Source organism: Leptopilina heterotoma, unplaced genomic scaffold, assembly GCF_015476425.1.
Source record: "Leptopilina heterotoma isolate Lh14 unplaced genomic scaffold, ASM1547642v1 Lhet_113, whole genome shotgun sequence".
In the NCBI taxonomy this organism is placed as follows: Eukaryota; Metazoa; Arthropoda; class Insecta; order Hymenoptera; family Figitidae; genus Leptopilina; species Leptopilina heterotoma.
In genome coordinates, this window is record NW_025110832.1 from 1,825,010 (window position 1) to 1,838,457 (window position 13,448).

The 13,448-nt window shown below is 28.8% G+C and overlaps 1 protein-coding gene across 1 annotated transcript; it reads left to right on the forward strand.

Moving 5' to 3' along the window:
* Positions 1–258: 258 nt before the first annotated feature.
* On the forward strand, positions 259–13,422 carry LOC122505010 (muscle M-line assembly protein unc-89-like). Its single transcript, XM_043616417.1, has 8 exons — positions 259–694; positions 934–1,046; positions 1,920–2,103; positions 3,832–3,921; positions 4,765–4,863; positions 5,047–6,344; positions 6,446–6,662; positions 13,128–13,422. The coding sequence occupies exons 1-8, from the start codon at positions 496–498 to the stop codon at positions 13,262–13,264; spliced, it is 2,337 nt and encodes a 778-aa protein (XP_043472352.1). The 5' UTR covers positions 259–495; the 3' UTR covers positions 13,265–13,422.
* The last annotated feature ends 26 nt before the right edge of the window (positions 13,423–13,448 follow it).

The window sequence follows — 13,448 nt, forward strand, 5'->3', positions numbered from 1 at the left end:
AAAGAAAATGACAGAAGCTGTCTGTGTCTTTTTCTTTCTCATGCCCTGTTCCCGATCCACATTCATTCTGCGTTGGCCTATATCTAGGCTAACGCAGAATAGATCTGTAACCGGAACCGCAATCGTAAGCGTAACCGTAAGAATGAGTTAAAGAAGGATAGGTATATTGTTTATCCTTCTCTAACTCATTCTTACGCTTACGGTTACGATTGCGGTTCCGGTTACAGATCTATTCTGCGTTGGCCTTCTACCAAAAATTCAAAATGTTGTTAAGGCAAGTACACAATCCGTCGCATACCTATGGATCGCCTTTAGTAGTAATACGTTAATCTCGAAGTTTTCAAAATTCGTACGGATTTCTAGATCACTTTATTCACTTCGTGCTTTGACGGTTTGACCAAAGCAATAAACGTAATTGAATATAAAAATAAAAAAAAATGAATCAAATAATAAACTAATTGATAAACCGGTGATAAAAAGAAACTTAAACTGAAAATGTCAGTTCAAAATATTAACTGTGCGTATGCATTGTTTGGAAACGGTGAGAAACGAAATGTGCCTGTGTCCTTCATAGAAAATTTTTCGCCAAAAAATCAGACCGATTTTATAAGGAGAAAGAAATATAAAATTTGGTCGCTGGGAAACAAAGGGCCCAAAGATTTCTTAAGGAATGGTTACATTCTGCTGCTTGGTGGTAAGTAAATATAAACAATGACATCTTATATTTATGCTTAATTTCACACAAGCCAAATAGTGGACGCCATGTGGCTCAAAGGTAGTTCTATTTGAGGCATATTGTAGTCACTTTCCGTCACTTTTCAATATGTCAGATTTTTGTATTATTTTTTAATGTATAAGTTTAATAATAAATAACGTTTTTCCCGTTATTTATTTTTTAGAACAATTAAATTAAATAAGTTTTTCTTATTTTAGCTGATGAAAACGACATTAACGAGCAAAAGAAATCAAAACGAGTACATGTTCCAAGTCAAAAACATTTGAGTTTTTCATCTTCATCTGAAAGTGAAAAAAAGAAGAAAAAACAGGTAAAAATATTTTAAACATTTATAATTTTTTTAATACTGCTTTAAAAAACAAATGATTTTTAATATGTTTTAGTAGGGTAGAGTGGGGTAAAAAAGCCACATTTTTACTTTTGATGCTGTAAAATCTGTATTTAAAATTTTTTTCTTAAATTTCCAATTGTTATTGAAAGTTTAGTTATTAAGCTTTAAAATTCTTGACGGAAATATTTTTTATCTGATAAAAGGACTAAGTTATAAGAGTTTTACGAAAGCACTGCAAGTGGCTTTTTTGCACCACCTGGTGGGGTGAAAAAGCCACCCTACGATTTTAGCAAAACATGTTATCAATTTAGGTATTTTTATAGTTTTTCTTTATTCATATGACAAATAGTCTTATTTGAAAAATATTTTAATAATTATGAAAGAGTTTTTAGCAAGCAAAATTGAAAATTATATTAAGGTATTATTATCGTTTGATAAATAAAAAGAAGAATATTCAAGCTATCGTTTGATATAAATTTTATTAAAATCGGAGGTAACGTGTTTTGAGATTTTTCAAAGTTTAACTTTTAAACTCAATTTTCTATTTAAATTAAATTATTTAAAAAATATATTTTTTTCTTATCAGAAAGTTCAGAAATTCTACTTTCGAAATCACTAATATAAAAAGTAATTTGGTTCTACAGAATGGAAGAAATATTTATTTAAAAATTGTCTTACATTGGCAATTGTTTACGAAGGGGGTCGTTTTGAAATGAAATGCCTCATATTTTTTTTAAATAAAGTTAAAGTACAATTCAAATTTATTTCTAAAGCTTGATTGAAAGGATTTGCTTCTTTACACATTTATAAGCTATGTTTTGTGTACATATAATTTACATACTATATTTGTAGCCTGTTAAAAGAAAACTCCAATTTCCATCCGATGACGCAAAAAAACACGCAAATGAAAAAATTTTTAAAAACCGTTTGGAATTACTTAAAACTCGAAAACTTATTCGAGAATCTGACGAGGACGAGAATTCAGATGAAACCATTGAAAGTGTTGATTCAATGCCGACTCTGCCAGGATTTACAGGTATATGTTTTAAACGCAATTGAGAGCATGGAAAGCACAGTAGGCACAGCGACTGTTTGTTATTTTTAAATAAAAATTGTTTTTAAGGACACTGATTACACTGAGAGAAATGGATAGTCAGATTTTGATGTTCAATTCAAAATCTAATGTCACATTTGTAATTAGCGACTCAGAAAACCCCTAGTAATATTCCTAATCTAACAAAAAAATTCATTGTAATAATGTGATAAAAATCTAGTTACTTAAATTATTTTAGTCTACATTTTAAATTTAAATATAAATGAAAAGTAAACCCATGTCTCCGTGCCAACTGAAGAGCAAAATGAGTAAATCAATAAACCAATTATCGATACCGCAAAGCAGTGTTATTTCGCACATTTAACGGTAAATTCGATCACAGATTATTTGCTTCAAATTAGCTTTAAAATAAAGTTTAATACGTTTATTACTTTTATTAACAAAAAATAAATATTCAATTTGTTGATAAATATGTCAAATTTTATTTTAAATGTGATTTGTAAGACAAATCAATGTGCGATTGATTATTATTTATTATTATTAATGCCCGTATATAATTTTGGAGAGAAATAACATACACCAAACATTTCGAAACTTCAATAAATTTAATTGTCATTTACAAATACGAATTTTTTATATATTTTCAAAGTCATTTCTCAAACATTTCTAGAATTTAAAAATAAGAAAATTTTGATTCAAAAATTTTTTAATCTCTAATGGCGCCTTACAAACTTTCTATATGTTCCAGTGCTCGCTGAAGTCAAATTTCAGTTTAATTGACACTTTTAGTGTACCCTTTAAATTGACCCAGGTTAAAATCCCCGTACAGGATCCTTAAAGGATCCTCTTGGGATCCTGTGCAGGTCCTGTGCAGGATCCCGACAGGATCCCATACCAGTCCTGTACAGGATCCCGACCGGATTCCGTGCAGGAAATTGGAACGGGGTTCCTGTGCAGGTTCCGATGCAGGAACCTTAACTATCAAAGTATGAATGCTCCTTAAGCCATTTTCGGCGACCAGCGCGCCCAAATGAGAAGTATAGCTTACCCGATTTAAGGCAGTATCACAGTCGTCAAATTTCTGTCCAATCAGAACAGCACGTCACTTTAGATTTTTTCCGTGCATCAGTAGAAAACTACTAATTCAGATTTAGGGAGTGATGCCTTCGACACTGCATATCGAAAAATATTTTTTTAATAGGAAACTGGAAAATAACATTGAATTTTTCTTAAGGTATAGGGTTAAAAAGTAATTTTAAATATTTTTTACTTTGAAGGTGAATAGAAGAAGCGAAATTTTTTAAAATTTTAACACAAAAAATAATTTTAAAAAATAGTTTTTGATGCTGAACATTGATGGCAACTTCAGAAAGCTTAAAATTATGCTAACAAAATTTTGTCTTTTTAGATTACTTAAAATACAATAAATAACCTTATCTTTCTTAAAAAATTTGTTTAATTATAAATTAAAAAAGAATCATTATGTAATGCCTATTGAATTTAAGAAAATTCTAAATTAATTTAATTTTTAGTATATGTACGAGACTCTCGTTGAGAATTCGATACAAGGGTAATTTAAGTCTCGGTTTCGTAACGAATTTATTTTCTGTCGTCTTGTCTATGTCTCGTTACTGAAAATCAAGACGATACAAAGACTTTTTTCGTCTCCTGTATAGCCCTAATCACGATATGCATTCTGTATCATTGCAGTGAAAAGAAAGAATGAAGAAGGATCAGAATCAAGAAAACGGCAACGTATTGTCGAGGAAACTGACGAAGAACTTTCAGATTCAAATGTTGGTAAGAATAATTTACTCACACTACCGGTCAAAATAAATTAAGAGTCACCGCCCAGTTTTAGGCGAATGAAAAACATTTTAAAATATAAAATTTATGAAATTTAAAGTTTTTTTCTTTTTATTTTTTGAAATAAAAGATTTTGAAAATATCTTGCAGAAGTCATTTGGTCACTATTTTGTTTTAATATTTTTTAAAAAATCGTAATTTTCAATGTTTCACAAACATTTTAATAACTTTTATAATAATTAACGCCATTTTAATGATTTTAGGCTTATTTTGTAGGTCATTTTTTGTGGGCTTTAATGAGTAATTTTTTCTTAGAAAATGCAGGTCGTCAAACTGAAACAAAAAACTTTTTAAAAATCTGTTGTACTAGAAATTATTCTAGACAGTATATATATTGTAGATTTTTCAAGAAAATTTAATTTAAAGAAAATGAAAACACTGAAAAACATAATAGTCAAAATGTGCTTCTTACGAAGGTAATTTTGTCTAGGTTCAATAGCAAAACATGCACAGCAATTATTTATTTAAAAAAAAAAATTTTCTCCATAGCTAAGGCAAAAATTACCTTAGATAAGGCTAAAATTGATTTTTTTAAAAAGACAATTGCTTTGCGTGTATTGGTTTTGTTCTTAGGAAAAAATTGCCTAAGTAAAAAGCACATTCTAACCAATTTTTTTAGTGTGTGTTAATAAGCTTCATGTAAATTTGAAAATTTTTAATATGTATATTTCAATCATGCTGACTAAATAAACAACTGTAGAAGTCTCAATAAATTATTTTATCATTTTTTAATAAATAATTGTCAAAGTCATAAACGATCTCTTTCTCCTCTCATAGACTCTCTTGACACAATTAATGAAGTTGACGGTACTCCTCAGCGTTTACGATATTCACCTTCAGGCGGTGGAGGTGAAATTCATGATGCATCAAACAGTAGTAAGTTTTACAAAACAGTTGACACAATATTAATTTAAATTCAAAATATTAACTTAAGGATCGACCTTAGAGATTCTCAAAGGCTTGGAATTTTTGAAAACTCGCTGGACATCAAAATATTGTTAACTATAATATATATATATATATATATATATATATATATTTAATAATCATATTTTTCAGATTCGAAGATTCACAGTACAGTCAGAAATACTCGTCGCGTGGAAACCTCGGATTCGACGGCACGTAACGCCACGCCGAGAAATACTCGTCGCATAGAAACTCCAGAATCGACGGCACGTAACGCCACGCCGAAAAATACTCGTCGTGTGGAAACCCCAGAATCGACTGCACGTAACGCCACGCCGAGAAATACTCGTCGTATGGAAACCCCAAAATCTACTGCACGTAACGCCACGCCGAGAAATACTCGTCGTTTGGAAACCCCAAAATCTACTGCACGTAACGCCACGCCGAGACATACTCGTCGTACGGAAACCCCAAAATCAACTGCACGTAACGCCACGCCAAGAAATACTCGTCGCATAGAAACTCCAGAATCGACGGCACGTAACGCCACGCCGAAAAATACTCGTCGTGTGGAAACCCCAGAATCGACTGCACGTAACGCCACGCCGAGAAATACTCGTCGTATGGAAACCCCAAAATCTACTGCACGTAACGCCACGCCGAGAAATACTCGTCGTTTGGAAACCCCAAAATCTACTGCACGTAACGCCACGCCGAGACATACTCGTCGTACGGAAACCCCAAAATCTACTGCACGTAACGCCACGCCAAGAAATACTCGTCGCATAGAAACTCCAGAATCGACGGCACGTAACGCCACGCCGAGACATACTCGTCGTACGGAAACCCCAAAATCTACTGTACGTAACGCCACACCGAGAAATACTCGTCGTGTGGAAACCCCAGAATCGACTGCACGTAACGCCACGCGGAGAAATACGCGTCGTGTGGAAACTCCAGAATCGACTGCACGTAATGCCACGCCGAGAAATACTCGTCGTGTGGAAACCCCAGAATCGACTGCACGCAACGCCACGCCGAGAAATACTCGTCGTGTGGAAACCCGAAATTCGACTGCACGTAACGCCACGCGGAGAAATACGCGTCGTGTGGAAACTCCAGAATCGACTGCACGTAATGCCACGCCGAGAAATACTCGTCGTGTGGAAACCCCAGAATCGACTGCACGCAACGCCACGCCGAAAAATACTCGTCGTGTGGAAACCCCAGAATCGACTGCACGCAACGCCACGCCGAGAAATACTCGTCGTGTGGAAACCCCAGAATCGACTGCACGCAACGCCACGCCGAGAAATACTCGTCGTGTGGAAACCCGAAATTCGACTGCACGTAACGCCACGCGGAGAAATACTCGTATAAACGTTACAAATCAAAATTCACATAATACAACTGAGGGTCTACGACGAGAGATAACTATAGATAATGAAGTAGTATGTACATAGTGCATGTGTAGTTACATAAAAAGCTTGATTAACTATGTAAATTAAAAATGATTTTATGTTCATGAACTACAGATTTATTTTCCTTGCAGGTACATATAGGGGAAAATGTTCAAACTGGCCTCGGCACTTGGGAAATGATTAATCTAAAGAAAGATGACTCAAAATTTATCAAGGAAATGGCGATGGTTATTTGGACACGCGAAGGGCTTCAAAGAAAATGTTTAAATCCAGAAAGAGCTAATAAACATTTGGCAGAAGAAAACATTCGGGAAGCAGTGACGCCATCAAAATATCAATTATTGAAAGGTATCAATATTTTCTTAATTAGAAACTAAAAATGTCATTAGAAAATAATTTAAATGAAATACAATTCAGTACAAAAATATAACAAAAATGATTGGCATTTGTTAAAAATGCATAAATTTATTGTTACAAATTAATGTAAACCAGGGCTCGGATTGTGCGACTATTTCTTTAAAAAATGCGACAAATAGACTTTTAGGCCAGTCGGTGAGTGCAAAAAGTGCAACCTGAAAAGTCTATGTGGTTTCTTGTAGTTGCAGGGCCCCATATAAGAGACCCATAGTTTGTTCTCGATTTCCGGTTGCTAAAAATGGTGTAAGCAATCGTCAAAGTTCGAAAAACATGGGTTTTCAACGACCGTTGCTTCCGGTTAAATTTTAGAGGAAAAAGTTGTTAATGGAAGTTATAGAGCTTAGAAACAGCTTTCAAACGTAAGTTAAAAAAGGTTAATTAATTTAGTTGCGGATAAATAATTTATGCATAATTCCATTTGTTAACTAAAAACATGTAATTTTTCAACATAACTTCCCCACTTTTAGCCTTGCGAATTTGGAAACTTTCATCATATTTAAATGGAAAATGGGTTTTTTTGTCATAAACAAACGGAATAACTTAGCCAATTTTCACTTTATCAATTTGGTGTAAACGGCATTTAATTTCATTTCTTTTCACCAAATTTTTTCGTAAAAAAATCAGACGTACCCTTATTGTTTATCACATTTAACAAAAAATTCTCTTTGTACATATTATTCCATTGAATTTAAAGTTTTATTATGACAAAAAGAAATTTAACTTATTTGTAAATAAGTGTGTAGCATCGTTATCTTAGTAGATGTTTCGAATTGAACTTGCGTGCATATGTGCACGTTATGCTTCAAGCTTATATATAAATAATTACAATTTTTTTCGTTTTAATATTATTTCAAATTCAATGGAATAATGTGTACAAAGAGAATTTTTTGTTAAATGTGATAAACAATAATAATTATTATTGTTTATCAATAATCATATTGTTTATCATATTATAATCATTTCTTGTTAAAAAATATATTCTTTTGTTATTATCAAAAATATTGTATTTTGAAAAAATATAAAATAATTCTCGGATTCAGCGTAAAAAAATACATTAAATTAAAAAAAAAAATTTAATTCAGTCCAAAGGTTGAAAAAAGTATGTATGCTGGTTAAAAAATATTAATAATTAACTAATCAGGAATTTTTTGTAATAAAAAAACTAACTACCCCACTCTTGAAGCTATGTCTGATTTTTGTACGAAAAAGTTTGGTGAAAAGAAATGAAATTAAATGCCGTTTACACCAAATTGATAAAATGAAAATTGGTTAAGTTATTCCATTTGTTTATGACAAAAAAACCCATTTTCCATTTAAATATGATAAAACTTTTGCTCCTTGAGTGTACTTTAAAAAATGAAAAAACCAAATTCGCAGGGCCAAAAGTGGGGAAATTATGTTGAGGCGGATATAAAAATGATATAAAAAAAATTGAGGCGCATGAGTAGGCCCTAAAACTCATTTGTGAGAATTTCGAGTTGTTACAATTTTATTAGACATAATCTCCTTTTAGCCGAATTCGAATTAAACAGAAGTTATGTTTAATAAAATAAAAATTTAATTTCTATTTAACCGACATTTATTTTTGAAAATCCATGTTTTTCGAACATTAATGATTGTTTACACCATTTTTTGCAACCGGAAATCGAGAGCAAACTGTGGGTCTGTGGGTCTTTTATGTGGGTCCCTGCAACTACAAGGAACCACTGAGAATTTTCAGGTTGCATTTCTTGCACTCACCGACTGGCCTATTTTTCCAGATTTTTTTAGTAAAATACAACTAATTGGCTTTTTTCAAATTTTTAATTACTTTTTAACTCAAATTTTTAATAGCAGAAATTTTCTTTTTTGTAAATTATTTATTACCTGTCTACTTGTCTACTAAGTAATCTACGATCTATTTCAAAACGAGACCCCCCTGTAAACAATTGACAGTTTACGGCAATTTTTAAATAAATATTTCTCCTATTAAAATAAACCAATTGAATTTTGCTACTAGCAATTTTGAAAGATAAATTCTTGAACTTTATGATAGTATAAAGCTTTTTTGAAGCAAATAACGTAATTCTAAAAAAACTTGATTTAAAGGTTAAACGTCTAAATGTCTGAAATATGTTACATCCAATTTTTATAAAATTGATGTCAAAATAAAGAATAAATATTTTATTTTTATTCCTGTAAAAATTATTTTGGACGTTTCAGTGGATTTTGAGAAATTAATTAAAATCCACAATCCTCTCAAAGTTTAAAATATGTGAAGCATTCCATTTCAAAACGACCCCCTTTATAAACAATTGCCATTGTAAGGCAATTTTCAAATAATTATTTCTCATGTTTATTGAATCTAAACTTTATTTACTATTAGTGTCTTAAAAAGAAGAATTTCTTAACTTTACGACAATAAAAAATTTCTTTTTAAAAAATAATATTATTGAAGAAAAAAATTAAGTTTTAAAGTTTGAAATATCTCAAAAAACGTTAGGTCCGATTTTTTTGAAAGTTATGTCAAAATAAAGCTTAAATATTTTACTTTAATCTCCTGGCAACATTATAATGGACAATTCAGGAATTTTTACAAAATTAATTAAATTCTACAATGATGTCAGAGGTTAAAGTGTGTAAAATTTGAAAAAAAAACAAATTCCGCTCTGTAAATACATTATAATCTTTGCAATTTTTATAAAAATAAATTAATTTTATAAAAACCCCTAAATTGTCCATTATAATGTTACCAGGAGATTAAAGTAGAATATTTAAGCTTTATTTTGATATAACTTTAAAAAAAATCGGACCTAACTTGTTTTGAGATATTTAAAAGGTTATCTTTAAAACTTAAATTTTTTCTTTAATAATATTATTTTTTAAAAAGAATTTTTTACTGTCGTAAAGTTAAGAAATTTTTCTTTTTAAGACACTAATAGTAAATAAAGTTTGGATTCAATAAACATGAGAAATAATTATTTGAAAATTGCCTTACAATGGCAATTGTTTATAAAGAGGGCGTCGTTTTGAAATGGAATGTCTCATGTGTAAATTGAGAACAACTAATTAAATAGAAAGTGTCTTTTGTACTTATGAAATTTGGATAGTAGTGGACAATTTTTATTTTTTAGCTTAATAAATAAATTAATAATAAAAGAAAAAATTAGTAATAAATAATAAATGACAAAATTAAAACTGCAGCTTCCATCAATGATTTAAAATTTTTTAAATAATAAAAAACTTATTTACAATTTTAGGTTAATAAAAAAAACAAATGATCCTCTACTTAATTAGTAGTTCTCAATTTATACATGTTTTAACTTTTGAAACGATTGTGGACTTTAATTAATTTCCCAAAATCAATTGAAATGCTCAAGATAATTTTTACAGGAATTTTCTATAGAATTAGGTTATTTGTTTTAGAAAAAGATTTATATTATATAAATATAAAGTTATTATATTATATGTAGTTATTATATAAATATATAAAGTTATATTGACTTATTTTCGTCTGGAACATGTATATTCAATTCTGAGCAAATGTTCAGATGTATGTGTATGTATGTATGTATGTATGTTTGTCACAAATTATTGTGTACAAAATATCTCGGACAAATTTTAATGAATTGTCCTGAAATTTTACAGGTTTATTGCAGTCATTAATACCTAAATTATTTTTAAAAAATCTTTTTATTTTGTGATTTTAGTAACATGAAAATCATTCATGCAGAATATTACAATGTTTTAAAATTAGTCTGCAGACACTTTAGTTGAAATAAAATGTATTGACCATAATATAATTTTAAATGTTTATTTATTTTAAAGCACATTGAATCAGCATTAATATTATATTTGAGCCGTTCGCTCGAAAAACGACTTAAGTCGACTTAAGCGGTTTTTAAAAATTTTGTTATCAGTGTATTCTACAAGACATATAGATTACATATATCAAGTTTCTAAAGTTGTAGGTCACTATTTATGAATTAATTGAGGTGTTTAAACTTCCTGGGTCCCGAAATTGAAGCACTTACGCAAGCGCGCGTTCACGTCCTCTGCTACCGCGTACAGTGGGAAGAAATGCAGTGTTTTGGACAAAATTTTGCCGACAATACAAATCTCCACCGATTTCAATTTTCTTTTTTTTTAAATACTAAAGAAGGTTTTTCCTACAAGCCTTCACTGCTATAAATTTGAAATTTTCAAAAATTTTGGATTATTACAAAAGCGAGTAATTTTTTCATTTAGTTAACTAAACTTGTGCATTATATTGTTGATATTTAATTGAATATTACTAAAAAATATATCGTAAGACTTTTTAGAATAATAAATATGTTTTAATACATTAAAATAAAAGTGTTCTTTCATAAAATACTTAATTTTGTTTCATTTTTAGTGGTTCGCTGGAAAAACGACTTAAGTCATTTGTTATAAAATAATGTTATTAAAGTAGCAAAACATTGTTTACTCGACCTTCTTTTCTTTTAAAGAATTCTTTGATAATACCTTTGTATTGGGAAAAATGAGCGATATAATTAATACGTAAATTATATTAGTAATTCGTTTCTGAATCTTTAATTTAATTTTTTCGTCAAAAACTTAAGTCGACTTAGGTCGTTTTTCTAGCGAACGGCTCATTTGTATTTTAATCTTTAAATTTAAATAACAAAATATAAAATTATTTTCAATAAATATCAAAAATCTTGTTTGTTCAGGGTTGCCCCAAAAATTTAAGTTTGTTGTTCCTAATTTTCAGACAGAATTTTAACTTTTATTGACCCTAAAGAATATTTTGATTCACTCTAGAAATTATTGCGGATACTTTCAAAAATATTCCTAAAAATTAGGAATTTAGAATTTAGAATTTTTAACTAAAACATTATCTTTAAATCAACTATTAATCAAAAATACAAAAAAATTAGATTTTCGAAGATTTTAATTTAAAATCTTTTCAAAATTTAATTTGTTACTTCTAAACAATCATGCACTCTCTAAATCTGAATTAGTAGAATTCTACTAAAAAATAGTATAATTATACTAATTTTTATCAGTTTTCATAAATGACTTTTAACCTTTTCAATTAGCAGAATATTACACATGTTTAGTAAAATTCTACTAATGTTTTAGCAGAATTTCACTAATTAAAAGTCATTTTTTCACTAAATAAATTAGTGAAACTGTTTTATCGACTATTAATAAAACAGTTCTATTAATGATTAGTAAAATTTTACTAAAAAATTAGTGTAAAGCTTTACTAACAATTAGTAAAATTTTACTATTTGTTAGTAGAATTATTACTAAATCATTTAGTGAACGTCTTTTCACCATTTCATTAGTAACTTTCTACTAATTCAAATTTAGAGAATGCTATAATGCTTTTAATATTTAATTATTACTTAAAATTTTAACCGGAATTCATTTTTAAATTAATTTTTATCAGAAAGTTCTACAAGAATTAGAGTATTTAAATAAAAAATAAATAATTTATTCAATAATTGAATGTTGCTAAGAATATCATTTTTACGATGAATTTTTGTAAAAACTTTTGAAAATTATCAATTTTTTAAAAAATTTAATTAAAATACTAAAATTGTAATGATGAACTCTTTAATGAGTTGTATAACAATTTTTGAAAATAATCGCAGTTTGAACCAGTGAATATATTTAAAAATACAAAGTTTACAGCCAAAAAGTGAAAAATTACTAACAAAAATGTATCCAGTTAGAGTCAAATAAGAGAACACTTTACTTAAAACTATAAATTAAAGATGGCCCAATAATAAAATTATTTTTTGAAAAATGGATTAAAAACAATTCAAATTTTGGCAAAGAATTTTATTAAATTTTTTTTAAATAATTGAATTCCTTGCAAAGATTTATATTATTGATGAACATAATTTTTTTTTTTAGATAATGGAATTTCTTTAATAATTTTAATTAACAGTTTTCAAAGTACTTAAATTTTATGAGAAATTTCTTCAAGTTTTTAAAATTATGATATTTTTTAATAATTCAAATTAAACATGTAATTATTGAATAATATTAAAATAAAAAAAATATGATTAACTTCCTCTCAAAATTGTATGACAATTTTTTAAAATAATAAAAAAACATTTAAAAAATCTTATAAAAATATCGAGTCGACTCGAAAAAAGTACGGCTCGTATGTGAAAAAGGAAATTTAAATTTCGACTTTACAATGTAAAAAATAAAAAGTGACTTTTTACCCTACTTTACCATACACATTGTAATAGCCCTTTAGAGCACCTTTACGACATTTCGAAACCACTAGTAATTATTAAAGAATACATTGACACACCTAAAAAACATAAATGTAGATGACATGAAATTTCACATTTATCTCACCATAATATAATTTACACCAAATTTCTAATTTTGAAATCGTATTCATTTCAGATTTGCTGTTCGATAAATTAACGAAATTAGGCGTAAGAGGATACAATAGAGAAAGAAGAGTCAATAAAGTATGGCGATATTTGTCACAAAAAATATATTATGAACATAGTGTGTATAAAAAATCACAAATTTTATAAACTAGGACCTCTTACTCTTTTTAAGTTTTTTTTTATGTTTGATAAACAATACCTGCAACTTGCATAGCAAGTTTAAATATTAAATTAAGTATTAATATGAAAAATCGTTTTGTTAAGTGCAAGAGTTTAACTTAGTAATAAAAATATTAATTATTTTATGTGCTGCTTTTTTATTTTACAATAC

What these genes read in the sequence shown, in the direction of transcription:
- LOC122505010 (XM_043616417.1), top strand. Translation starts at nt 496, where the DNA reads ATGTCAGTTCAAAATATTAACTGTGCGTATGCATTGTTTGGAAACGGT. An exon ending in AAAAAAAGAAGAAAAAACAG is followed by an intron (nt 1,047 to 1,919) that starts GTAAAAATATTT and finishes CTATATTTGTAG; the next exon opens with CCTGTTAAAAGAAAACTCCA. An exon ending in AAAATATCAATTATTGAAAG is followed by an intron (nt 6,663 to 13,127) that starts GTATCAATATTT and finishes TATTCATTTCAG; the next exon opens with ATTTGCTGTTCGATAAATTA.